The following is a 24428-nucleotide window of genomic DNA, read 5'->3' as shown; positions in this document are numbered from 1 at the left end:
ATCCTCTGTCAGCGACCCCAGCATCACCTTACTCCACCCGACCCCAAATCCTGTGTCATCGTCCCCTTTGACCCTACAGCATCACCCTGTTCTACCCCAAATCCTGTCATCGTACCCTTTGACCCTACAGCATTACCCTGTTCTACCCCAAATTATGTCATCAATCACTGTGATCCTGCATCCCTCACACTACCCTCACCCCAGATACTTTGTCGTCCATCTCTGTGTCCCTCCACCCTTGCCCTACCCCACTCCAATCCTGTGTTATTGACTCCTGGAGCCCTCACTCTTCTCCCCACAGATCCCGTATTATCAATCCTTGCGACCCTATTCCCTCACTCTACTCCACCCAGATCCTGTGGTGTTAATCTCTGGGGCCCTCTGGTCATCATCGATTATTGAGGCCCTCCATGCTACCCCCCATTATCCTGTGTCATCACCTTACCCTAACCTAATTGACCCACGTTCCTGTGGCATCAACGGCATCAAGATCGTTTCCAGTCGTGAAATGTGGTGCCAGCTTTCTGTTCTTGCAAAACTAAGAGAGCATGGACTCTGTTCCTTTCTCTCAGTCCTGCCTGGCAAGCACGGCGAGCTGGGTCAGTTCTGTTCTGGTGGGTTTTTAATGTCGTCTGCCTCCGGGTGATTGGGTCCCTGTGCGAATGAATCTTGCCTTGCTTTTCCCTTTTCCCACCTGCAGAAGCTGACGTGGCAGGAGCAGGAGCCAGGGGAGAGGAGACTGAATGTAATCCCTCAGAAGTACAAATGCCTGCGTGCCGTCCCTGCCTATCCTCGCTTCATCCATGAGCGTTTTGAACGCTGCCTGGACCTTTACCTCTGCCCGCGGCAGCGCAAGATGAGGGTACGTATGTTTCCAAGGTCACTCCCATGTATAGACCGGCGGGGTAGCTCCCACAGGTTTAACCCATCACCACTGTGGTACTGTTCCTGCTACTGCCGCCTGTCACTCATGAACAATTTGTGGTACAGTTGTTGGATCTCTTGGTATGTGAACTAGAAATGATGTCATGGGGTTATCCTGGCATGAGCGGGAATGTCCCGTTAAGTGTAATGCTGTGGGTTTAGCCTTTCATGCCAGTAATGCCTCATTGGTGGTCATTAATAAATCGTGGTGTTGGCTAAAGAGATGGGATATCCCAGCGTGCCTGGCCAGAAGCCTTCATATCAATGTGCGGATGTGTTACATAGGAGAGATTAGGGTGGCTCATGGTGGATATACAGAGGGGAGAGCGGAGCAGCTTTGGTGCGGAAGAGAGATCAGGGCGGAGGAGAGAGTAGGGTGGGTGTGGTTCAGAGGAGAGTGTTATGGAGTAGGGTGGGTGTGGCAAGGAAGTGTTATGGAGGAGAGAGTATGGTGGAGGTAGTATGGAGGATTGATCAGGGTGGGTGTGGTACGGAGGAGAGAGCAAAGCGGGTGTGGTACGGAGGATTGATCAGGGTGGATGTGGTACGGAGGAGAGATGAGGGCGGGTGTGGTACGGAGGAGAGAGTATGGTGGAGATGGTATGGAGGATTGATCAGGGCAGGTGTGGTACAGAGGATTGATCAGGGCGGGTGTGGTACGGAGGAGAGATCAGGGCGGGTGGTGTGCAAGAGTATGGCAGAGGTGGTATGGAGGGAGAGATCAGGTCGAGTGTGGTATGGAGGAGAATGTATGGTGGAAGTGGTATGGAGGAGACAGGGAGGGTGTGGTTCGGAGGAGAGAGTATGGCGGGTGTGGGATGGAGGAGAGAGTATGGCGGGTGTGGGATGGAGGAGAAAGTATGGCGGGTGTGGGATGGAGGAGAGATCAGGGCGGGTGTGGTATGAAGGAGAGAGTATGGTGGAGGTGGTACAGAGCAGAAATCAGGGCGGGTGTGGTACGGAGCAGAGAGCAGGTCGAGTGTGGTATGGAGGAGAATGTATGGTGGAAGTGGTATGGAGGAGACAGGGAGGGTGTGGTTCGGAGGAGAGAGTATGGCGGGTGTGGGATGGAGGAGAGAGTATGGCGGGTGTGGGATGGAGGAGAGATCAGGGCGGGTGTGGTATGAAGGAGAGAGTATGGTGGAGGTGGTACAGAGCAGAAATCAGGGCGGGTGTGGTACGGAGCAGAGAGCAGGGCGGGTGTGGTACGGAGCAGAGAGCAGGGCGGGTGTGGTTCAGAGGAGAGAGTATGGCGGGTGTGGGAAGGAGGAGAGGGTGGGTATGGTTCGGAGGAGAGAGTATGGCGGGTGTGGTACGGAGGAGAGATCAGGGCAGGTGGTGTGCGAGAGTATGGCGGAGATGGTACGGAGGAGAGATCAGGGCGGGTGTGGTACGGAGGAGAGAGTATGGTGGAGATGGTATGGAGGATTGATCAGGGCGGGTGTGGTACAGAGGATTGATCAGGGCGGGTGTGGTACGGAGGAGAGATCAGGGCGGGTGGTGTGCAAGAGTATGGCAGAGGTGGTATGGAGGGAGAGATCAGGTCGAGTGTGGTATGGAGGAGAATGTATGGTGGAAGTGGTATGGAGGAGACAGGGAGGGTGTGGTTCGGGAGGAGAGAGTATGGCGGGTGTGGGATGGAGGAGAGAGTATGGCGGGTGTGGGATGGAGGAGAGAGTATGGCGGGTGTGGGATGGAGGAGAGAGTATGGTGGAGGTGGTACAGAGCAGAAATCAGGGCGGGTGTGGTACGGAGCAGAGAGCAGGTCAAGTGTGGTATGGAGGAGAATGTATGGTGGAAGTGGTATGGAGGAGACAGGGAGGGTGTGGTTCGGAGGAGAGAGTATGGCGGGTGTGGGATGGAGGAGAGATCAGGGCGGGTGTGGTATGAAGGAGAGAGTATGGTGGAGGTGGTACAGAGCAGAAATCAGGGCGGGTGTGGTACGGAGCAGAGAGCAGGGCGGGTGTGGTACGGAGCAGAGAGCAGGGCGGGTGTGGTTCAGAGGAGAGAGTATGGCGGGTGTGGGAAGGAGGAGAGGGTGGGTATGGTTCGGAGGAGAGAGTATGGCGGGTGTGGTACGGAGGAGAGATCAGGGCAGGTGGTGTGCGAGAGTATGGCGGAGATGGTACGGAGGAGAGATCAGGGCGGGTGTGGTATGGAGGAGAGATCATGGTAGAGGTGGCTCGGAGGCGAGGATTCGGAGGAGAGAGTATGGTGGAGGTGGTACGGAGTATGGTGTGGTATGAAGGAGAGATTAGGGCGGGTGTGGTACGGAGGAGGAATATGGTGGATGTCGTATAGAGGAGAGAGTATGGTGGAGGTGGTATGGAGGAGAGATTAGGGTGGGTGTGGTACGGAGGAGAGACTATGGTGGAGGTGGTACGGAGGAGAGATCATGGTGGAGGTGGTTCGGAGGAGAGATCATGGTGGAGGTGGCTCGGTGGAGGTGGTATGGAGGAGAGATCAGGGTGGGTGTGGTGTGGAGGAGAGATCAGGGTGGGTGTGGTGTGGAGGAGAGAGTAGGGTGGGTGTGGTGTGGAGGTGAGAGTATGGTGGAGGTGGTATGGAGGAGAGATTAGGGTGGGTGTGGTGTGGAGGAGAGAGTAGGGTGGGTGTGGTACGGAGGAGAGAGTATGGTGGAGGTGGTATGGAGGAGAGATCAGGGTGGGTGTGGTGTGGAGGAGAGATCAGGGTGGGTGTGGTGTGGAGGAGAGAGTAGGGCGGGTGTGGTACAGAGGAGAGAGTTTGGTGGAGGTGGTATGGAGGAGAGATTAGGGTGGGTGTGAGATGCAGCTGTTTGGAGCCTCCTGTAGATGCCCGTCTCTTGTGATCTGTGGGGGGGTGACAAGGTGCACTCACCAGTCTTTCTCTTCTGCTCTAGGTGAATGTGGATCCTGAGGACCTGATCCCCAAGCTGCCAAAACCAAAGGATCTGCAGCCCTTCCCTTGCACCCAGGCCCTGGTGAGAACGCACACTATTCAGGATACCTTGTAATCATCTCTTAATGCTTTAGGAATTTATATCAATTTAATTGATGGCCTGTATTTATAAAATTTATAAACTGGTGATCCTAGCGTGTAGCTAGATGGACTCAGGACCAGTGCGTTTATCCTCCCCTGCCAGTGGATGGAGACTGAGTCAGGTTTCAAAGCTGAGGTCACCCTAGATAACACCCCTGCAGTGACCTCAGCCCTTCAGTATTTCTCCGTCTCCAGTAGATGCGGACGTGCTTTTCTTGGGGATCGCTGTTCCTTTTGGAAGAAGAAAATCTGCTTTTAAATTGGAGAAAGATTGAGCCCCGCTCTCCTGCAGTGAAACCTAAAGGTCCCTCCCCCGGGAGATGATTTCCGAGATCCCTCAGAGGTGTGCCTGAAACGCAGCAGGTGCAGGAAGCCGAGCTCGGCGGTGATGGCCAAAGCCCTTTCTCCCCGCAGCCTGAGACCGTCTCTGTGCTCAGCCGGTAAGCGCTGAGCCCAGGTAAGTAAAAGGAAGAGAAGAGGATTTCCTCCTGATTCAGGAACGTTGGAAGTATTTCAGTAAGACTTCGTCTGTCCTTCTTGCTCAGTACGCCGCACTGACATCGTTCCTGATTCCGTTGGGGTAAGGGGAAGTGAGCTTCCGAGCGGGTTGAGCGGCCTCCTGGTGGGCTAGGCCCTGCTTGGCGCACCGCATCGAAAGCCTCAGTGGCACCATCTTGTGTGCGTTTTTGTAGCTGTATTGCACACCGTAGAGCTTCGGTACGTGCAGTGCGTGTCAGCTGTGCACATAACATCGCGCGCGCGTACATACACGCAGAATACAAGTAAAGCCGGGCGCACGGGCTGTGCGTGTGCTTCCCTGCGGCTCGCGTAGGCGCCCGGAATCTGTGCGCATAAAATTTTAAGCACGAGCCGTTTTAACACACAGTTACCGTCGCCAGTGGCTCCGGCAGCAAAGAAACACAAGCGCCGTTCTCGCTGCGCTGCTTGTCACATTAAGACTGCAGAGTCTGACCTGGATTCTTGCTTGTGTCAGCACGGTGAGGAAGCCCAGGGAGAGTTGGCCTCCCCGGACTTTGCTAAGCCCGGCTCCTCCCACTCGGAGGATGGGGCAGCCACAGCCCTAACCGGAAGTACCCCGGATCAGAGTACCCCCGGGACTGGGTCATCCATGGGAGAGGGAAATTTAGCAGCACCTAACCCAGTACCTCCTGGGCTAGGCATGGACCCGGCCGCCTTCTCTTGGGTGAAATTCTTTCAAGGCTTTCCAAGTCTTCGTACGGGCACAGTCTGCTACCTCACTTGCCCCTGTCCGGACGGAACCTCAGCCCGTAAAGCCCTCCCTCTCCCAGTCCTGTCGGCAGACCTTGGGGCATGCCTCGCCTCACCAAGAGTGTCCCTGGCAGGGACCCGGATGGCACGGACGAAGAAGAGGATCCAGATTCCTTGGAAGATGGGGAAATCCTGGTTTAGAACTGTATCGGACCATGTTATGATTTTTCCATAAAGACGAATTGCCGGCCCTGGTTTCCTAGACCTGAAGATGCTGGGAGTTCCTGGGGCGGACTCTGACGGACCCAAAGAAGAATCCCATTCTGATTTCCCTATGGAAAGCCACTTACTACTTTCCAGTACTGGAAGCCATCCAGGAGTTGATTGACCTGCAATGGGACGCCCCAGAAGCAAGTTTTAAAGGTGGATGTGTGTTGGAAGCTCTTTACCCACTGGATCCGGCAGCGAGGGAACATTTGCATTTCCCTAAAGTGGATGCAATGGTCTGTGCCATCTTCTAAGCAAAACAACTATCCCAGTGGTGGTAGGAGCGGCCTTAAAGGATGCGCACGATAGGCGGATGGAGTCCATCCTTAAACAGGCCTTACAGATTGCTTCTTGTTATGCCCTGGTAGCTCATTTGTGATTGCTTCTCTCTCAGGAGATGGACAGCTCAGAGACGAATTGCAGAGAGGTTATGGAACCTGCCACCGCCTTTTTATCTGATGCGGGCTCAGACCTAGTCCTTATCTCAGCCAGAGGATAAGGAAGCGAATTGGAAAAGCTGGGCCAGTAAATGGGGCGAATCTCCAGTGCCCCGGCTATTAGAAGATGATAAAGCAGTTACAGCACCCCTCGCCCATAAGGAGTCGATCCAAGGGCTCCCAATACTTTCGCCCCTACAGAAACTCGACATTTCAGAGGTCTCTGTCCTTTCGGAATCGGCAGCCCAAGAGAGGGTCAGGCTCGGGTTCAGGTTCATCCTGAACGCCCCAGTGAAGTTTTGCTGACCCACCCTTGGAACGAGGAGATAGCGGGTCGACTATCTCTCTTCTACCAATGGCGGGTCGAGATTACTTCGTAGAAATGGATACTGGAGGTCAGACGAGTATATGCACTGGAATTTCGCTACCCTCCTTAGGACATATTCATGATATCTCCTTGCCACTCCCAGCACAAGCAGCAGGCAGTGGAGACTACACTGTTAAGGCTCCTCAGGATGAGGGCTATCATCCCAGTACCTACGCCCCTGAAAAATATTGGGCGTTATTCCAGTGCAGTATCTGGAAGTTTCGGAATTGGGCTGAAAGACGGAGCCAGTTGTTTGTCCTTCGCGGTGGAAGGAAGCAGGGCGAACCAGCTTCACGGGCTACCATAGCTCACTGGGTTAAGGAGGTGGTCACAGGAGCCTGTGTGGAGGCAGGGAAGCCATTATCCCTTCAGGTTAAAGCTCATTCCACTAAGGCTCAGGCGGTCTCAAGGGCAGAAGCTGGACTGCTGTCTCCCATCATCATCTGCCGAGCAGTGAGGTGCTCCTCCTTGCACACCTGCCGAGCAGTGAGGTGGTCCTCCTTGCACACCTGCCGAGCAGTGAGGTGCTCCTCCTTGCACACTTGCCGAGCAGTGAGGTGGTCCTCCTTGCACACCTGCCGAGCAGTGAGGTGCTCCTCCTTGCACACTTGCCGAGCAGTGAGGTGGTCCTTCTTGCACACCTGCCGAGCAGTGAGGTGGTCCTTCTTGCACACCTGCCGAGCAGTGAGGTGGTCCTCCTTGCACACCTGCCGAGCAGTGATGTGGTCCTCCTTGCTCACCTGCCGAGCAGTGAGGTGGTCCTCCTTGCACACCTGCCGAGCAGTGAGGTGGTCCTTCTTGCACACCTGCCGAGCAGTGAGGTGGTCCTCCTTGCTCACCTGCCGAGCAGTGAGGTGGTCATTCTTGCACACCTGCCGAGCAGTGATGTGCTCCTCCTTGCACACCTGCCGAGCCGTGAGGTGCTCCTCCTTGCACACCTGCCGAGCCGTGAGGTGCTCCTCCTTGCACACCTGCCGAGCCGTGAGGTGCTCCTCCTTGCACACCTGCCGAGCAGTGAGGTGGTCCTCCTTGCACACCTGCCGAGCAGTGATGTGGTCCTCCTTGCTCACCTGCCGAGCAGTGAGGTGGTCCTCCTTGCACACCTGCCGAGCAGTGAGGTGGTCCTTCTTGCACACCTGCCGAGCAGTGAGGTGGTCCTCCTTGCTCACCTGCCGAGCAGTGAGGTGGTCATTCTTGCACACCTGCCGAGCAGTGATGTGCTCCTCCTTGCACACCTGCCGAGCCGTGAGGTGCTCCTCCTTGCACACCTGCCGAGCCGTGAGGTGCTCCTCCTTGCACACCTGCCGAGCCGTGAGGTGCTCCTCCTTGCACACCTGCCGAGCAGTGAGGTGCTCCTCCTTGCACACCTGCCGAGCAGTGAGGTGGTCCTCCTCGCACACCTTCTCCAGGTTCTATCACCTGGAAGTTCAGGCCCGAGAAGACACAGCCTTTGCAAGGGCGATGTTAACCAGACTGCGGGCAGCCTCCCACCCCGATCGGGAGCAGCTTTTGTATATCCCATTGGTTCCGATTCCATCTTGGCTACACACTAGGAAATGGAGAAATTACTTAGCTGATAATTTCATTTTCCTTAGTGTAGACAGATGGACTCAGCATCCCGTCCAAGAATGGTGGCAAGGATTCGCCCATGGAGTGGATATCGATTCCAAGAGATTACGTGTAAGCAGCCATCCAGTCACTAGATCAGGGCATCTATAATCTTGCTGGGGTTCAGTGTTTGGTTGAGTACAGTTACAGTTATCCATTTTAATCATCTTTTTTTCAATACTATGTCCACAGTGGCTTTTGAAGAGAATACTGAATGGCTGAGGTCACTGCAGGGTTGAATCTAGGGTGACGTCAGCTTTGAAACCTGACTCTGTCTCCATCTGCTGGCAGGGGAGCACATAACCCATTGGTCCTGAGTACATCTGTCTACACTAAGGAAAACAAAATTCTCAGGTAAGTAATTTCTCCATTTTCTTTTACTACCCCTAACAGAAACTTGGGGGTAACCTGCCTGGAGCAGTAGTCACTGATAGGAAACTTGCTGGGCAGACTGGATTGCACATCGGTCTTTTTCTGCCGTCAGTACAATGTTACTGTGTATATGTCCTAAAGTGCTTATCACAGCGGGGGCTCCAGATGAGTCCACATAACATACAAGACATGTAACAGAATGGAGACCGAGCCCTTAATGCTGGCTGTGGAAATCTTTGGACCTGCTGACTCTCAGCTGCCCTCTTGCACCTCTCTGTTTCTGGCAGGCTGGGATGTGAGTCTCACTCTGAGCCTTTCTCTCCTCTCTTCTGCAGGTCTATCGTGGACACAGCAGCCTCGTACGCTGCATCAGTGTTTCCCCCGACGGGCAGTGGCTGGCGTCAGGTGAGGACTCTCCACTCAGCATGTCTAACAGTGGGAGTGAGGGGTAAAGCCTGGGATAAGCAGAGAGGATCCTTAGCTGTGAGGGAGTGAGAAGTAAAGCCTGGGATAAGCACAGAGGATCCTTAGCTGTGAGGGAGTGAGGGGTAAAGCCTGGGATAAGCACAGAGGATCCTTAGCTGTGAGGGAGTGAGGGGTAAAGCCTGGGATAAGCACAGAGGATCCTTAGCTGTGGGGGAGTGAGAGGTAAAGCCTGGGATAAGCACAGAGGATCCTTAGCTGTGGGGGAGTGAGAGGTAAAGCCTGGGATAAGCACAGAGGATCCTTAGCTGTGAGAGGTAAAGCCTGGGATAAGCACAGAGGATCCTTAGCTGTGAGGGAGTGAGAGGTAAAGCCTGGGATAAGCACAGAGGATCCTTAGCTGTGAGGGAGTGAGAGGTAAAGCCTGGGATAAGCACAGAGGATCCTTAGCTGTGAGGGAGTGAGAGGTAAAGCCTGGGATAAGCACAGAGGATCCTTAGCTGTGGGGGAGTGAGAGGTAAAGCCTGGGATAAGCACGGAGGATCCTTAGCTGTGAGGGAGTGAGGGGTAAAGCCCGGGATAAGCACAGAGGATCCTTAGCTGTGAGGGAGTGAGACATAAAGCCTGGGATAAGCACAGAGGATCCTTAGCTGTGAGGGAGTGAGAGGTAAAGCCTGGGATAAGCACAGAGGATCCTTAGCTGTGAGGGAGTGAGAGGTAAAGCCTGGGATAAGCACAGAAGATCCTTAGCTGTGAGGGAGTGAGAGGTAAAGCCTGGGATAAGCACAGAGGATCCTTAGCTGTGAGGGAGTGAGAGGTAAAGCCTGGGATAAGCACAGAGGATCCTTAGCTGTGAGGGAGTGAGAGGTAAAGCCTGGGATAAGCACAGAGGATCCTTAGCTGTGAGGGAGTGAGGGGTAAAGCCTGGGATAAGCACAGAGGATCCTTAGCTGTGAGGGAGTGAGAGGTAAAGCCTGGGATAAGCACAGAGGATCCTTAGCTATGAGGGAGTGAGGGGTAAAGCCTGGGATAAGCACATAGGATCCTTAGCTGTGGGGGAGTGAGGGGTAAAGCCTGGGATAAGCACAGAGGATCCTTAGCTGTGGGGGAGTGAGGGGTAAAGCCTGGGATAAGCACAGAGGATCCTTAGCTGTGAGGGAGTGAGAGGTAAAGCCTGGGATAAGCACAGAGGATCCTTAGCTGTGAGGGAGTGAGAGGTAAAGCCTGGGATAAGCACAGAGGATCCTTAGCTGTGAGGGAGTGAGAGGTAAAGCCTGGGATAAGCACAGAGGATCCTTAGCTGTGAGGGAGTGAGAGGTAAAGCCTGGGATAAGCACAGAGGATCCTTAGCTGTGAGGGAGTGAGAGGTAAAGCCTGGGATAAGCACAGAGGATCCTTAGCTGTGAGGGAGTGAGGGGTAAAGCCTGGGATAAGCACAGAGGATCCTTAGCTGTGAGGGAGTGAGAGGTAAAGCCTGGGATAAGCACAGAGGATCCTTAGCTATGAGGGAGTGAGGGGTAAAGCCTGGGATAAGCACAGAGGATCCTTAGCTGTGGGGGAGTGAGGGGTAAAGCCTGGGATAAGCACAGAGGATCCTTAGCTGTGGGGGAGTGAGGGGTAAAGCCTGGGATAAGCACAGAGGATCCTTAGCTGTGAGGGAGTGAGAGGTAAAGCCTGGGATAAGCACAGAGGATCCTTAGCTGTGAGGGAGTGAGAGGTAAAGCCTGGGATAAGCACAGAGGATCCTTAGCTGTGAGGGAGTGAGGGGTAAAGCCTGGGATAAGCACAGAGGATCCTTAGCTGTGAGGGAGTGAGAGGTAAAGCCTGGGATAAGCACAGAGGATCCTTAGCTGTGAGGGAGTGAGAGGTAAAGCCTGGGATAAGCGCAGAGGATCCTTAGCTGTGAGGGAGTGAGAGGTAAAGCCTGGTATAAGCACAGAGGATCCTTAGCTGTGGGGGAGTGAGGGGTAAAGCCTGGGATAAGCACAGAGGATCCTTAGCTGTGGGGGAGTGAGGGGTAAAGCCTGGGATAAGCACAGAGGATCCTTAGCTGTGAGGGAGTGAGGGGTAAAGCCTGGGATAAGCACAGAGGATCCTTAGCTGTGAGGGAGTGAGAGGTAAAGCCTGGGATAAGCACAGAGGATCCTTAGCTGTGAGGGAGTGAGAGGTAAAGCCTGGGATAAGCACAGAGGATCCTTAGCTGTGGGGGAGTGAGGGGTAAAGCCTGGGATAAGCACAGAGGATCCTTAGCTGTGGGGGAGTGAGGGGTAAAGCCTGGGATAAGCACAGAGGATCCTTAGCTGTGAGGGAGTGAGAGGTAAAGCCTGGGATAAGCACAGAGGATCCTTTGCTGTGAGGGAGTGAGGGGTAAAGTCAATCATCAGCTATGGTTAGTTGTTAGTTGTGACTGTGTGCCAGCGTGGGAAGATACAGCAGTGTGTGGGATATTGAGGGGTGTCCCTTGAAGTGTAGATGGGGATGAACCTTGGCTTTGAGCATGATGCAGAGCAGTGAGCTGGGTGTCGCATACGGTACAGATGGGTTGAGTAGCCCTTTAGTTGCAGATGGTTGTATGTTGTATGTTTCAGGCTCGGATGACCGCACGGTGCGATTCTGGGAGGTGAGCACAGCTCGCTGCATGAAATCCATAGATGTGGAAGGAGCAGTGAGGAGCGTCGCTTGGAACCCCAATCCCAGCCTCTGTCTGCTGGCCGCCTGTGTGTAAGCTGAACCTGTTTTGTGCTCAGTGACAGCGGGGTTTGGTGTGGGACTTGCCCCGGTAGATGGTGGGAGCAGGGTCCCCGAGTTTCTGCCGGCGAGGGAATGCTCTGGTCTCTCTCACTCGTGACAGGAGTTTAACTCTTCTCCTCCTGCAGGGAGCGCTCGGTGCTTCTTCTGAACCCCTGCTTAGGGGATAAACTGCTCTGCAGCTCCACCGATCACATGATCTCGGCCTTCGTGGATCCTGACGAGCAGCGCGTGCAGCCTGTGACGTGGGCCAGTGCAGACGGAGACGCGTACAGCAAGGGAGTGCGACTGATCGTCACGCACGAGAAGGTGGGAACCAGTGCGTGACACACACACACATACACACACACACACATATACACACATTCTACCACACACACACACACACACATATACACACATTCTACCACACACACACATATACACACATTCTACCACACACACACATATACACACATTCTACCACACACACACATATACACACATTCTACCACACACACACATATACACACATTCTACCACACACACACATTCTACCACACACACACACATATACCCTGTTTTATGAACTCTCCAACTTTAGTATCCCGTTGGCAGCCGGTGTCGGAACAATTTCACATAGTCTTCCCCCTTTCAGCCTCTACCGTCGCCGATTTGCAGTGGTGGCTTTCGCTCCCCCATCTTCTCCGGGGAATGCCCCTTCAGTCTCCACAGTGGACGATAGTATTCATGGACGCCAGTCTTTTGGGCTGGGGTGCGGTCTGCCTGTCCCAGTCCACTCAGGAGATCTGGTCCCCGATTCAGCCTCGCTGGCACATAAATCGGTTGGAGGCCTGGGCTGTGCGTCTGGCTCTGTAGGAGTTCCTGCCCCTCATACGCGGCAAAGCGGTGAGAGTGCTGTCCGACAACTCCACCACCGTGTCTTACATCAATCGTCAGGGGGGCACCCGCAGTCACCTGGTGGCCCTAGAAGCCTGCTGTCTCTTCGCTTGGGCAGAACGACACCTGGATTGCCTGGCGGCCTCCCACATTGCGGGCAAGGAAAATGTTCAGGCCGATTTTCTCAGTTGCCAATCGTTCGATCCGGGAGAGTGGGAACTCTCGGAAGCAGCCATGGATCTGATCGTCGGCAGGTGGGGTCTCCCCCAACTGGACTTAATGGCAACCATGCACAGTGCCAAGGCCAATCGGTTCTTCAGCCGCTGGAGGGACCACGGCTCGGAGGGCGTGGATGCTCTGGCTCTTCCTTGGCCCGCGGACGTCCTTCTGTACGTGTTTCCTCCGTGGCCCCTGGTGGGAAAAGTTCTCAGAAGAATAGAACTACACCGGGGGCCAGTGGTTCTGGTAGCACCCGAATGGCCTCGCAGGCCATGGTTTGCGGATCTTGTCAACCTGGTGACGGACGGACCTCTGCGGCTAGGCCATCTTCCTCGTCTACTTCGGCAGGGGCTCGTATTTTTCGGCCAGGCCGATCGCTTTTGTCTAGCGGCCTGGCTTTTGAACGGCGACACCTGAGGCGTAAGGGCTATAAGGAGGAGGTCATCTCCACTTTGCTACGAGCCCGGAAGCAGTCTACTTCTCTAGCCTACGTGCGCGTTTGGAAGGTATTTGAGACTGTCTGTGAGGAGTCCGTTGTCTCAGCACGCTCCGCCCCGGTCTCGTTGGTTCTTTCTTTTCTGCAGAAGGATCTCTCCAAGGGCCTCTCCGCCAGTTCCCTCCGCGTGCAAGATTCCGCTTTCGGCTCACCCGGACGTGGTTTGGTTCTTGAGGGGAGTCAAACACCTGTGGCCGCCCTCTCGCAATACTTGTCCGTCGTGGAGTCTCAATCTGGTCCTCTGGGCCCTCTGTTCTGCTCCGTTCGAATCTCTCCGCCAGGCTACGGTAAAGGACCTTACGCTCAAGACAGTTTTTCTTGTTTCGATCACCTCCGCTCGGCGGGTCTCTGAGATTTAAGTGTTGTCCTGTCGGGAACCCTTTTTGCGATTCTCCGACTTCAGTTTTTCTCTCAAAACGGTGCCCTCCTTCCTTCCGAAGGTGGTGTCCGCCTTCCATGTCAACCAGTCGGTAAGAACATATAAGAACATAAGAAATTGCCATGCTGGGTCAGACCAAGGATCCATCAAGCCCAGCATCCTGTTTCCCTCAGAGGCCAAAACCAGGCCACAAGAACCTGGCAATTACCCAAACACCAAGAAGATCCCATGCTACTGATGCAATTAATAGCAGTGGCTATTCCCTAAGTAAACTTGATTAATAGCCATTAATGGACTTCTCCTCCAAGAACTTATCCAAGCTTCCAGTGTTTTCTCCGGAGGAGATTGCAGGTACCGCTGGTGGCGATCTTCGTAAACTGGATGTCAAACGCGTTTTACTCGGGTATCTTCAGGTTACCAATGACTTTCGGGTCTCGGACCATCTTTTTGTCCTCTGGAGTGGTCCCAATCGAGGCAAGCCGGCTTCTAAGACCACTATTGCACGATGGTTGAAGGAAGCCATTTCCTCGGCTTATCTCTGCCAAGGACGGGCAATTCCGGAAAGCTTAAAGGCTCATTTGCTACGTTCTCAGCTACTTCCTGGGCGGAGAGTCAATCCGTTTCTCCACAGGAGATTTGCAGGGCCGCCATCTGGACGTCCCTGCATACGTTTGCTCGACACTGCCGTCTGGATGTGCAAGCGCCGGTTTTTGGTTCTTTTGGGCGGCAAGTGCTTCGAGCGGGGCTGTCTCAGTCCCACCCGGGATAGGGAAGCTTTGGTACATCCCACGGTCTGGACTGATCCGGGTATGTACAGGGAAAGGAAAATTAGTTCTTACCTGTTAATTTTCGTTCCTGTAGTACCATGGATCAGAACAGACGCCCTTCCCTGTCTGTCTTTATTTCTGTCCTCTTGAAGCTTGTTCTTGCAGATTCACAGATTTTGATACTTAATCCTTTACAAGAATACCGAGCGATTACACCGGAAGCCTTGGTCGTTTTGAATACCAAGTATATGCAAGAGCTGTAAGTCATACCGTGTTTCTTACATTGTTCTACATCTGCTCCATTGAGCTTTATGGTTACTTGCTTGATCCTATTCTGGTTTTGTTGTGTTCTGCTTTGACATTGGTTATACTGAAGGGTTACAGGGTAGGCTTTGTCCTCATATAGGATATCCTTTCAGTTTTAGTCTGTCTCCACCTGCTGGAAAGGAGGCTCAACCCACAGTCTGGACTGATCCGTGGTACTTCAGGAACGACAATTAACAGGTAAGAACTAACTTTCCTTTACCCTTTCAGACAACACTAGGACTAGTGGATATTCCATGAAACTATGAAGTGGCACATGCAAAACAAATTGTAGGAAATATTTTTTAATGATTCAGTGGAATCTGTTGCAGGAGGATGTGCTCACGTGAAGTAACATGGGAGGGTTCAAAAGAGGGTTAGAGAAGTCCCTGAAGGAAACATCCATAAATGGTTATTAGACAGGGAGACTCAGGAAAGCCGGCACTTATCCCTGGGAGTGAGAAAGAAGAAACAGATTGGGGGTACTTATGCCCCAGACTATTGGAGACAGATTGCTGGGCTCGATGGACCTTGATCTGAACCAGCCTGGCACTGCTTATGTTCTTATGCACAGGATACTGGGCTCGATGGACCTTGATCTGGCCCAGCCGGGCACTGCTTATGTTCGTATGCACAGGATACTGGGCTCGATGGACCTTGATCTGGCCCAGACGGGCACTGATTATGTTCGTATGCACAGGATACTGGGCTCGATGGACCTTGATCTGGCCCAGCCGGGCACTGCTTATGTTCTTATGCACAGGATACTGGGCTCGATGGACCTTGATCTGGCCCAGATGGGCACTGCTTATGTTCGTATGCACAGGATACTGGGCTCGATGGACCTTGATCTGGCCCAGACGGGCACTGATTATGTTCGTATGCACAGGATACTGGGCTCGATGGACCTTGATCTGGCCCAGCCTGGCACTGCTTATGTTCTTATGCACAGGATACTGGGCTCGATGGACCTTGATCTGACCCAGCCTGGCACTGCTTATGTTCTTATGCACAGGATACTGGGCTCGATGGACCTTGATCTGAACCAGCCTGGCACTGCTTATGTTCTTATGCACAGGATACTGGGCTCGATGGACCTTGATCTGAACCAGCCTGGCACTGCTTATGTTCTTATGCACAGGATACTGGGCTCGATGGACCTTGATCTGGCCCAGCCGGGCACTGCTTATGTTCGTATGCACAGGATACTGGGCTCGATGGACCTCGATCTGGCCCAGACGGGCACTGATTATGTTCGTATGCACAGGATACTGGGCTCGATGGACCTTGATCTGGCCCAGCCGGGCACTGCTTATGTTCTTATGCACAGGATACTGGGCTCGATGGACCTTGATCTGACCCAGCCTGGCACTGCTTATGTTCTTATGCACAGGATACTGGGCTCGATGGACCTTGATCTGGCCCAGCCGGGCACTGCTTATGTTCGTATGCACAGGATACTGGGCTCGATGGACCTTGATCTGGCCCAGACGGGCACTGATTATGTTCGTATGCACAGGATACTGGGCTCGATGGACCTTGATCTGGCCCAGCCGGGCACTGCTTATGTTCGTATGCACAGGATACTGGGCTCGATGGACCTTGATCTGGCCCAGACGGGCACTGATTATGTTCGTATGCACAGGATGCTGGGCTCGATGGACCTTGATCTGGCCCAGACGGGCACTGATTATGTTCGTATGCACAGGATACTGGGCTCGATGGACCTTGATCTGGCCCAGACGGGCACTGATTATGTTCGTATGCACAGGATGCTGGGCTCGATGGACCTTGCTCTGAACCAGCCTGGTACTGCTTATGTTCGTATGCACAGGATGCTGGGCTCGATGACCTTGGCCTGAACCAGCCTGGCACTTATGATCTTATGTACAGGATGCTGGGAAGAAAAGATTGCCAAAGAGGTAAAGAGAGGTGACAAAACATTTTTCAGATACATCAGAGAAAGGTCCAAAGTGGTATAGTGAGACTGAAAGGTGCAAAGGATCAATGTGTGGAGAGAGACGAAGAAATGGCAGAAATATTAAACAAATATTTCAGTTCGGTGTTCACTAAAGAGGACCCTGGAGAAGGACCATCGCTAGTTAACAAGAAACTGGAGGGGAGGGGAGTAGATGTAACTCCATTTACAGTAGAAAATGTATGGGAAGAGCTGGGGAAACTGAAAGTGGACAAAGCCATGGGGCCTGATGAGGTTCATCCCAGGATACTGAGGGAGCTCAGAGATGAGCTGGCAGCTCCGCTGTGTGACCTGTTCAATAGATCCCTGGAAAGTGGACAAAGCCATGGGGCCTGATGAGGTCCATCCCAGGATACTGAGGGAGCTCAGAGATGAGCTGGCGGCTCCGCTGAGTGACCTGTTCAATAGATCCCTGGAAAGTGGACAAAGCCATGGGGCCTGATGAGGTTCATCCCAGGATACTGAGGGAGCTCAGAGATGAGCTGGCGGCTCCGCTGTGTGACCTGTTCAATAGATCCCTGGAAAGTGGACAAAGCCATGGGGCCTGATGAGGTTCATCCCAGGATACTGAGGGAGCTCAGAGATGAGCTGGGGGCTCCGCTGTGTGACCTGTTCAATAGATCCCTGGAAAGTGGACAAAGCCATGGGGCCTGATGAGGCTCATCCCAGGATACTGAGGGAGCTCAGAGATGTGCTGGCGGCTCCGCTGTGCGACCTGTTCAATAGATCCCTGGAAAGTGGACAAAGCCATGGGGCCTGATGAGTTCATCCCAGGATACTGAGGGAGCTCAGAGATGAGCTGGTGGCTCCGCTGTGTGACCTGTTCAATAGATCCCTGGAAAGTGGACAAAGCCATGGGGCCTGATGAGGTTCATCCCAGGATACTGAGGGAGCTCAGAGATGAGCTGGTGGCTCCGCTGTGTGACCTGTTCAATAGATCCCTGGAAAGTGGACAAAGCCATGGGGCCTGATGAGGTTCATCCCAGGATACTGAGGGAGCTCAGAGATGAGCTGACGGCTCCGCTGTGTGACCTGTTCAATAGATCCCTAGAAACGGGAGTGGTGCCGAGTGATTGTAGAAGAGCGGTGGTGGTCCCGCTTCACAAGAGTGGGAACAGAGAGGATCCTTAGCTGTGAGGGGTAAAGCCTGGGATAAGCACAGAGGATCCTTAGCTATGAGGGAGTGAGAGGTAAAGCCTGGGATAAGCACAGAGGATCCTTAGCTGTGAGGGAGTGAGAGGTAAAGCCTGGGATAAGCACAGAGGATCCTTAGCTGTGGGGGAGTGAGAGGTAAAGCCTGGGATAAGCACAGAGGATCCTTAGCTGTGGGGAAGTGAGAGGTAAAGCCTGGGATAAGCACAGAGGATCCTTAGCTGTGAGGGAGTGAGAGGTAAAGCCTGGGATAAACACAGAGGATCCTTAGCTGTGAGGGATAAAGCCTGGGATAAGCACAGAGGATCCTTAGCTGTGTGGGAGTGAGGGGTAAAGCCTGGGATAAGCACAGAGGATCCTTAGCTGTGGGGGAGTGAGGGGTAAAGCCTGGGATAAGCACAGAGGATCCTTAGCTGTGAGGGAGTGAGGAGTAAAGCCTGGGATAAGCACAGAGGATCCTTAGCTGTGAGGGAGTGAGGAGTAAAGCCTGGGATAAGCACAGAGGATCCTTAGCTGTGGGGGAGTGAGGGGTAAAGCCTGGGATAAGCACAGAGTATCCTTACCTGTGAGGGAGTGAGGGGTAAAGCCTGGGATAAGCACAGGGGATCCTTAGCTGTGGGGGAGTGAGGGGTAAAGCCTGGGATAAGCACAGAGGATCCTTAGCTGTCAGGGAGTGAGGGGTAAAGCCTGGGATAAGCACAGAGGATCCTTAGCTGTGGGGGAGTGAGGGGTAAAGCCTGGGATAAGCACAGAGGATCCTTAGCTGTGAGGGAGTGAGAGGTAAAGCCTGGGATAAGCACAGAGGATCCTTAGCTGTCAGGGAGTGAGGGGTAAAGCCTGGGATAAGCACAGAGGATCCTTAGCTGTGGGGGAGTGAGAGGTAAATCCTGGGATAAGCACAGAGGATCCTTAGCTGTGGGGGAGTGAGAGGTAAAGCCTGGGATAAGCACAGAGGATCCTTAGCTGTGAGGGAGTGAGGGGTAAAGCCTGGGATAACCACAGAGGATCCTTAGCTGTGGGGGAGTGAGAGGTAAATCCTGGGATAAGCACAGAGGATCCTTAGCTGTGGGGGAGTGAGGGGTAAAGCCTGGGATAAGCACAGAGGATCCTTAGCTGTGGGGGAGTGAGAGGTAAAGCCTGGGATAAGCACAGAGGATCCTTAGCTGTCAGGGAGTGAGGGGTAAAGCCTGGGATAAGCACAGAGGATCCTTAGCTGTGAGGGGTAAAGCCTGGGATAAGCCCAGAGGATCCTTAGCTGTGGGGGAGTGAGGGGTAAAGCCTGGGATAAGCACAGAGGATCCTTAGCTGTGGGGGAGTGAGAGGTAAAGCCTGGGATAAGCACAGAGGATCCTTAGCTGTGAGGGGTAAAGCCTGGGATAAGCACAGAGGATCCTTAGCTGTGAGGGGTAAAGCCTGGAATAAGCACAGAGGATCCTTAGCTGTGGGGGAGTGAGGGGTAAAGCCTGGGATAAGCACAGAGGATCCTTAGCTGTGGGGGAGTGAGGGGTAAAGCCTGGAATAATAAAAGGTAAAGTCGGAGAGCCAGATAATGTGTTTTAGTGTAACATGTTAGGAAGATGATGCACCTGTCTCTCTTTCATGCTGTCCTGTGTTTGGGCTGATACAAGGAAGTGCTCTTTTTCTTTTCTCCCTCCCTAGTCTGTGAAGCAAGTGACGTGGCATGGGAAAGGAGACTACTTTGCCAGTGTGCTCCCGGATAACGGGAATATGCAAGTTCTGATCCATCAGGTCAGCAAGCGGCGAAGCCAGAACCCCTTCAGCAGAAGCAAGGGGCTGGTGCAGTGCGTCCTCTTCCACCCTGTCAGGCCCTTCTTCTTCGTGGCCACCCAGCGCTACGTCCGTATCTACAACCTCCTCAAGCAGGAGCTCACCAAGAAGCTGCTGACCAACTGCAAGTGGGTGTCCAGCATGGCAGTTCACCCCGGAGGTAAGGAGTCAGAGAAGCCGCCCGAGCACATTCCCAGAGCAGGGCTGGTCTAACGGTTATAGCTGCAAGGCAAGGGAACGAATGATCGAATTCAAGACTGTATCTGAGGCAGCGCAGGGTGGACGCAGGTGGGGTCAGTGGGATTTCAGCCCTGGCACCCCTGGCTCTCAGTCTGGTGCTGCTCCTTCCCAGCATGGTATTAGGGGACGGCTGCTGAGACGGAGGTGAGTCACCTAGCACTGTACTGAGGTTACTCTTCCCTCTTAGCGGCTCTTGTGTCACCTAGCACTGTACTGAGGTTACTCTTCCCTCTTAGTGGCTCTTGTGTCACCTAGCACTGTACTGAGGTTACTCTTCCCTCTTAGTGGCTCTTGTGTCACCTAGCACTGTACTGAGGTTACTTTTCCCTCTTAGCGGCTCTTGTGTCACCTAGCACTGTACTGAGGTTACTCTTCCCTCTTAGCGGCTCTTGTGTCACCTAGCACTGTACTGAGGTTACTCTTCCCTCTTAGCGGCCCTTGTGTCACCTAGCACTGTACTGAGGTTACTCTTCCCTCTTAGCGGCTCTTGTGTCACCTAGCACTGTACTGAGGTTACTCTTCCCTCTTAGCGGCTCTTGTGTCACCTAGCACTGTACTGAGGTTACTCTTCCCTCTTAGCGGCTCTTGTGTCACCTAGCACTGAACTGAGGTTACTCTTCTCTCTTAGTGGCTCTTGTGTCACCTAGCACTGTACTGAGGTTACTTTTCCCTCTTAGCGGCTCTTGTGTCACCTAGCACTGTACTGAGGTTACTCTTCCCTCTTAGCGGCTCTTGTGTCACCTAGCACTGTACTGAGGTTACTCTTCCCTCTTAGCGGCCCTTGTGTCACCTAGCACTGTACTGAGGTTACTCTTCCCTCTTAGCGGCTCTTGTGTCACCTAGCACTGTACTGAGGTTACTCTTCCCTCTTAGCGGCTCTTGTGTCACCTAGCACTGTACTGAGGTTACTCTTCCCTCTTAGCGGCTCTTGTGTCACCTAGCACTGTACTGAGGTTACTCTTCCCTCTTAGCGGCTCTTGTGTCACCTAGCACTGTACTGAGGTTACTCTTCCCTCTTAGCGGCTCTTGTGTCACCTAGCACTGTACTGAGGTTACTCTTCCCTCTTAGCGGCTCTTGTGTCACCTAGCACTGTACTGAGGTTACTCTTCCCTCTTAGCGGCTCTTGTGTCACCTAGCACTGTACTGAGGTTACTCTTCCCTCTTAGCGGCTCTTGTGTCATCTAGCACAGTACTGAGGTTACTCTTCCCTCTTAGCGGCTCTTGTGCCACCTAGCACTGTACTGAGGTTACTCTTCCCTCTTAGCGGCTCTTGTGTCACCTAGCACTGTACTGAGGTTACTCTTCCCTCTTAGCGGCTCTTGTGTCACCTAGCACTGTACTGAGGTTACTCTTCCCTCTTAGTGGCTCTTGTGTCACCTAGCACTGTACTGAGGTTGCTCTTCCCTCTTAGCGGCTCTTGTGTCACCTAGCACTGTACTGAGGTTACTTTTCCCTCTTAGCGGCTCTTGTGTCACCTAGCACTGTACTTAGGTTACTTTCCCCTCTTAGCGGCTCTTGTGTCACCTAGCACTGTACTGAAGTTACTTTTCCCTCTTAGTGGCTCTTGTGTCACCTAGCACTGTACTGAGGTGACTCTTCCCTCTTAGTGGCTCTTGTGTCACCTAGCACAGTACTGAGGTTACTCTTTCCTCTTAGCGGCTCTTGTGTCACCTAGCACTGTACTTAGGTTACTCTTCCCTCGTAGTGGCCCTTGTCACCTAGCACTGTACTGAGGTTACTCTTCCCTCTTAGCGGCTCTTGTGTCACCTAGCACTGTACTGAGGTTACTCTTCCCTCTTAGTGGCTCTTGTGTCACCTAGCACTGTACTGAGGTTACCCTTCCCTCTTAGCGGCTCTTGTGTCACGTAGCACTGTACTGAGGTTACTCTTCCCTCTTAGCGGCTCTTGTGTCACCTAGCACTCTACTGAGGTTACTCTTCCCTCTTAGCGGCTCTTGTGTCACGTAGCACTGTACTGAGGTTACTCTTCCCTCTTAGCGGCTCTTGTGTCACCTAGCACTGTACTGAGGTTACTCTTCCCTCTTAGCGGCTCTTGTGTCACCGAGCACTGTACTGAGGTTACTCTTCCCTCTTAGCGGCTCTTGTGTCACCGAGCACTGTACTGAGGTTACTTTTCCCTCTTAGTGGCTCTTGTGTCACCTAGCACTGTACTGAGGTTATTCTTCCCTCTTAGTGGCTCTTGTGTCACCTAGCACTGTACTGAGGTTACTCTTCCCTCTTAGCGGCTCTTGTGTCACCTAGCACTGTACTGAGGTTTCTCTTCCCTCTTAGCTGCTCTTGTGTCACCTAGCACTGTACTGAGGTTACTCTTCTCTCTTAGTGGCTCTTGTGTCATCTAGCACTGTACTGAGGTGACTCTTCCCTCTTAGTGGCTCTTGTGTCACCTAGCACAGTACTGAGGTTACTCTTTCCTCTTAGCGGCTCTTGTGTCACCTAGCACTGTACTTAGGTTACTCTTCCCTCGTAGTGGCCCTTGTCACCTAGCACTGTACTGAGGTTACTCTTCCCTCTTAGCGGCTCTTGTGTCACCTAGCACTGTACTGAGGTTACTCTTCCCTCTTAGTGGCTCTTGTGTCACCTAGCACTGTACTGAGGTTACCCTTCCCTCTTAGCGGCTCTTGTGTCACGTAGCACTGTACTGAGGTTACTTTTCCCTCTTAGCGGCTCTTGTGTCACGTAGCACTGTACTGAGGTTACTCTTCCCTCTTAGCGGCTCTTGTGTCACGTAGCACTGTACTGAGGTTACTCTTCCCTCTTAGCGGCTCTTGTGTCACCTAGCACTCTACTGAGGTTACTCTTCCCTCTTAGCGGCTCTTGTGTCACGTAGCACTGTACTGAGGTTACTCTTCCCTCTTAGCGGCTCTTGTGTCACCTAGCACTGTACTGAGGTTACTCTTCCCTCTTAGCGGCTCTTGTGTCACCGAGCACTGTACTGAGGTTACTCTTCCCTCTTAGCGGCTCTTGTGTCACCGAGCACTGTACTGAGGTTCCTTTTCCCTCTTAGTGGCTCTTGTGTCACCTAGCACTGTACTGAGGTTACTCTTCCCTCTTAGTGGCTCTTGTGTCACGTAGCACTGTACTGAGGTTATTCTTCCCTCTTAGCGGCTCTTGTGTCACCTAGCACTGTACTGAGGTTATTCTTCCCTCTTAGTGGCTCTTGTGTCACCTAGCACTGTACTGAGGTTACTCTTCCCTCTTAGTGGCTCTTGTGTCACCTAGCACTGTACTGAGGTTTCTCTTCCCTCTTAGTGGCTCTTGTGTCACCTAGCACTGTACTGAGGTTACTCTTCCCTCTTAGCTGCTCTTGTGTCACCTAGCACTGTACTGAGGTTACTCTTCCCTCTTAGTGGCTCTTGTGTCACCTAGCACTGTACTGAGGTTACTCTTCCCTCTTAGTGGCTCTTGTGTCACCTAGCACTGTACTGAGGTAACTCTTCCCTCTTAGCTGCTCTTGTTGGGTTGGGAGATGTAAGCAGTAACTCTGCCCCGGAGCCAGCCCAGACCCGGTGTCCCTGCATGGTGTTGGGGGAGTCAGGCTTCTGCACGGGGTGTGCTTGGGGTAAGAGGGTGGGTGAGGATTTGAGTTGTTGGGCAGAGATGAGATGGGCTCTGGTCCTGGCTGAGGGCTGCTGGAAGAGACTTAGCCCCTGCAGGCTCTGCTCAAGGATCTATGCCGCACTGCTAGCGCTTTTCATTTTAAATACTTACAGGCTGCTTATAGTGGACCAGCAGTACTAAGAGGCACTAAGTTGTGAGTGGATAATATTAGGGGTAAAACGTGCACTGCTGCCCCTGGCCAATAGAAGCCAATTCTGATTGAGATGGAATCACCAAGGAGCAGCAAAAAGCAAGAAAGATGGTTTAGGGTGGGGGGTGGGTGGTAACCTATGTCGGAGGGGCTGGCGAGTGGCTTGGGATGGGTTGCATGGGGTGTGGGCTGCATGGATGACAGTGGGGTGAGCTGAATGGGTGCGGACGGAATGGGACGTGGGTGGGGACGGGGGATGGGCTGTTTGGATAAGGTGTAGGGGTTTAGGCTGTGGGGACTGGGGGATGGGCTGTTTGGATAAGGTGTAGGGGTTTAGGCTGTGGGGATGGGGGATGGGCTGTTTGGATAAGGTGTAGGGGTTTAGGCTGTGGGGATGGGGGATGGGCTGTTTGGATAAGGTGTAGGGGTTTAGGCTGTGGGGATGGGGGATGGGCTGTTTGGATAAGGTGTAGGGGTTTAGGCTGTGGGGATGGGGGATGGGCTGTTTGGATAAGGTGTAGGGGTTTAGGCTGTGGGGATGGGGGATGGGCTGTTTGGATAAGGTGTAGGGGTTTAGGCTGTGGGGATGGGGGATGGGCTGTTTGGATAAGGTGTAGGGGTTTAGGCTGTGGGGACGGGGGATGGGCTGTTTGGATAAGGTGTAGGGGTTTGGGCTGTGGGGATGGGGGATGGGCTGTTTGGATAAGGTGTAGGGGTTTAGGCTGTGGGGATGGGGGATGGGCTGTTTGGATAAGGTGTAGGGGTTTAGGCTGTGGGGATGGGGATGGGCTGTTTGGATAAGGTGTAGGGGTTTAGGCTGTGGGGATGGGGGATGGGCTGTTTGGATAAGGTGTAGGGGTTTAGGCTGTGGGGACGGGGGATGGGCTGTTTGGATAAGGTGTAGGGGTTTAGGCTGTGGGGATGGGGATGGGCTGTTTGGATAAGGTGTAGGGGTTTAGGCTGTGGGGACGGGGGATGGGCTGTTTGGATAAGGTGTAGGGGTTTAGGCTGTGGGGATGGGGGATGGGCTGTTTGGATAAGGTGTAGGGGTTTAGGCTGTG

General features: G+C 53.3%; 1 protein-coding gene across 1 annotated transcript in view; it reads left to right on the top strand.

The window, feature by feature from the left end:
- The window catches only part of BOP1 (BOP1 ribosomal biogenesis factor), a gene marked incomplete at its 3' end in the record, with an annotated part of 183453 nt that extends 163935 nt beyond the window's left edge, over positions 1-19518 (top strand). Inside the window, 6 exon segments of the mRNA XM_029592293.1 lie at positions 701-862; positions 3806-3886; positions 8562-8631; positions 11238-11370; positions 11526-11706; positions 19230-19518. Coding sequence (XP_029448153.1) covers positions 701-862; positions 3806-3886; positions 8562-8631; positions 11238-11370; positions 11526-11706; positions 19230-19518 — 916 coding nt within the window.
- Between the last annotated feature and the right edge of the window lie 4910 nt (positions 19519-24428).

Source organism: Rhinatrema bivittatum, chromosome 2 (genome assembly GCF_901001135.1).
Source record: "Rhinatrema bivittatum chromosome 2, aRhiBiv1.1, whole genome shotgun sequence".
NCBI classification, from domain to species: Eukaryota; Metazoa; Chordata; class Amphibia; order Gymnophiona; family Rhinatrematidae; genus Rhinatrema; species Rhinatrema bivittatum.
Note: the sequence above shows the minus strand (reverse complement) of the source record. Positions and strands in the feature narration are given on the sequence as shown.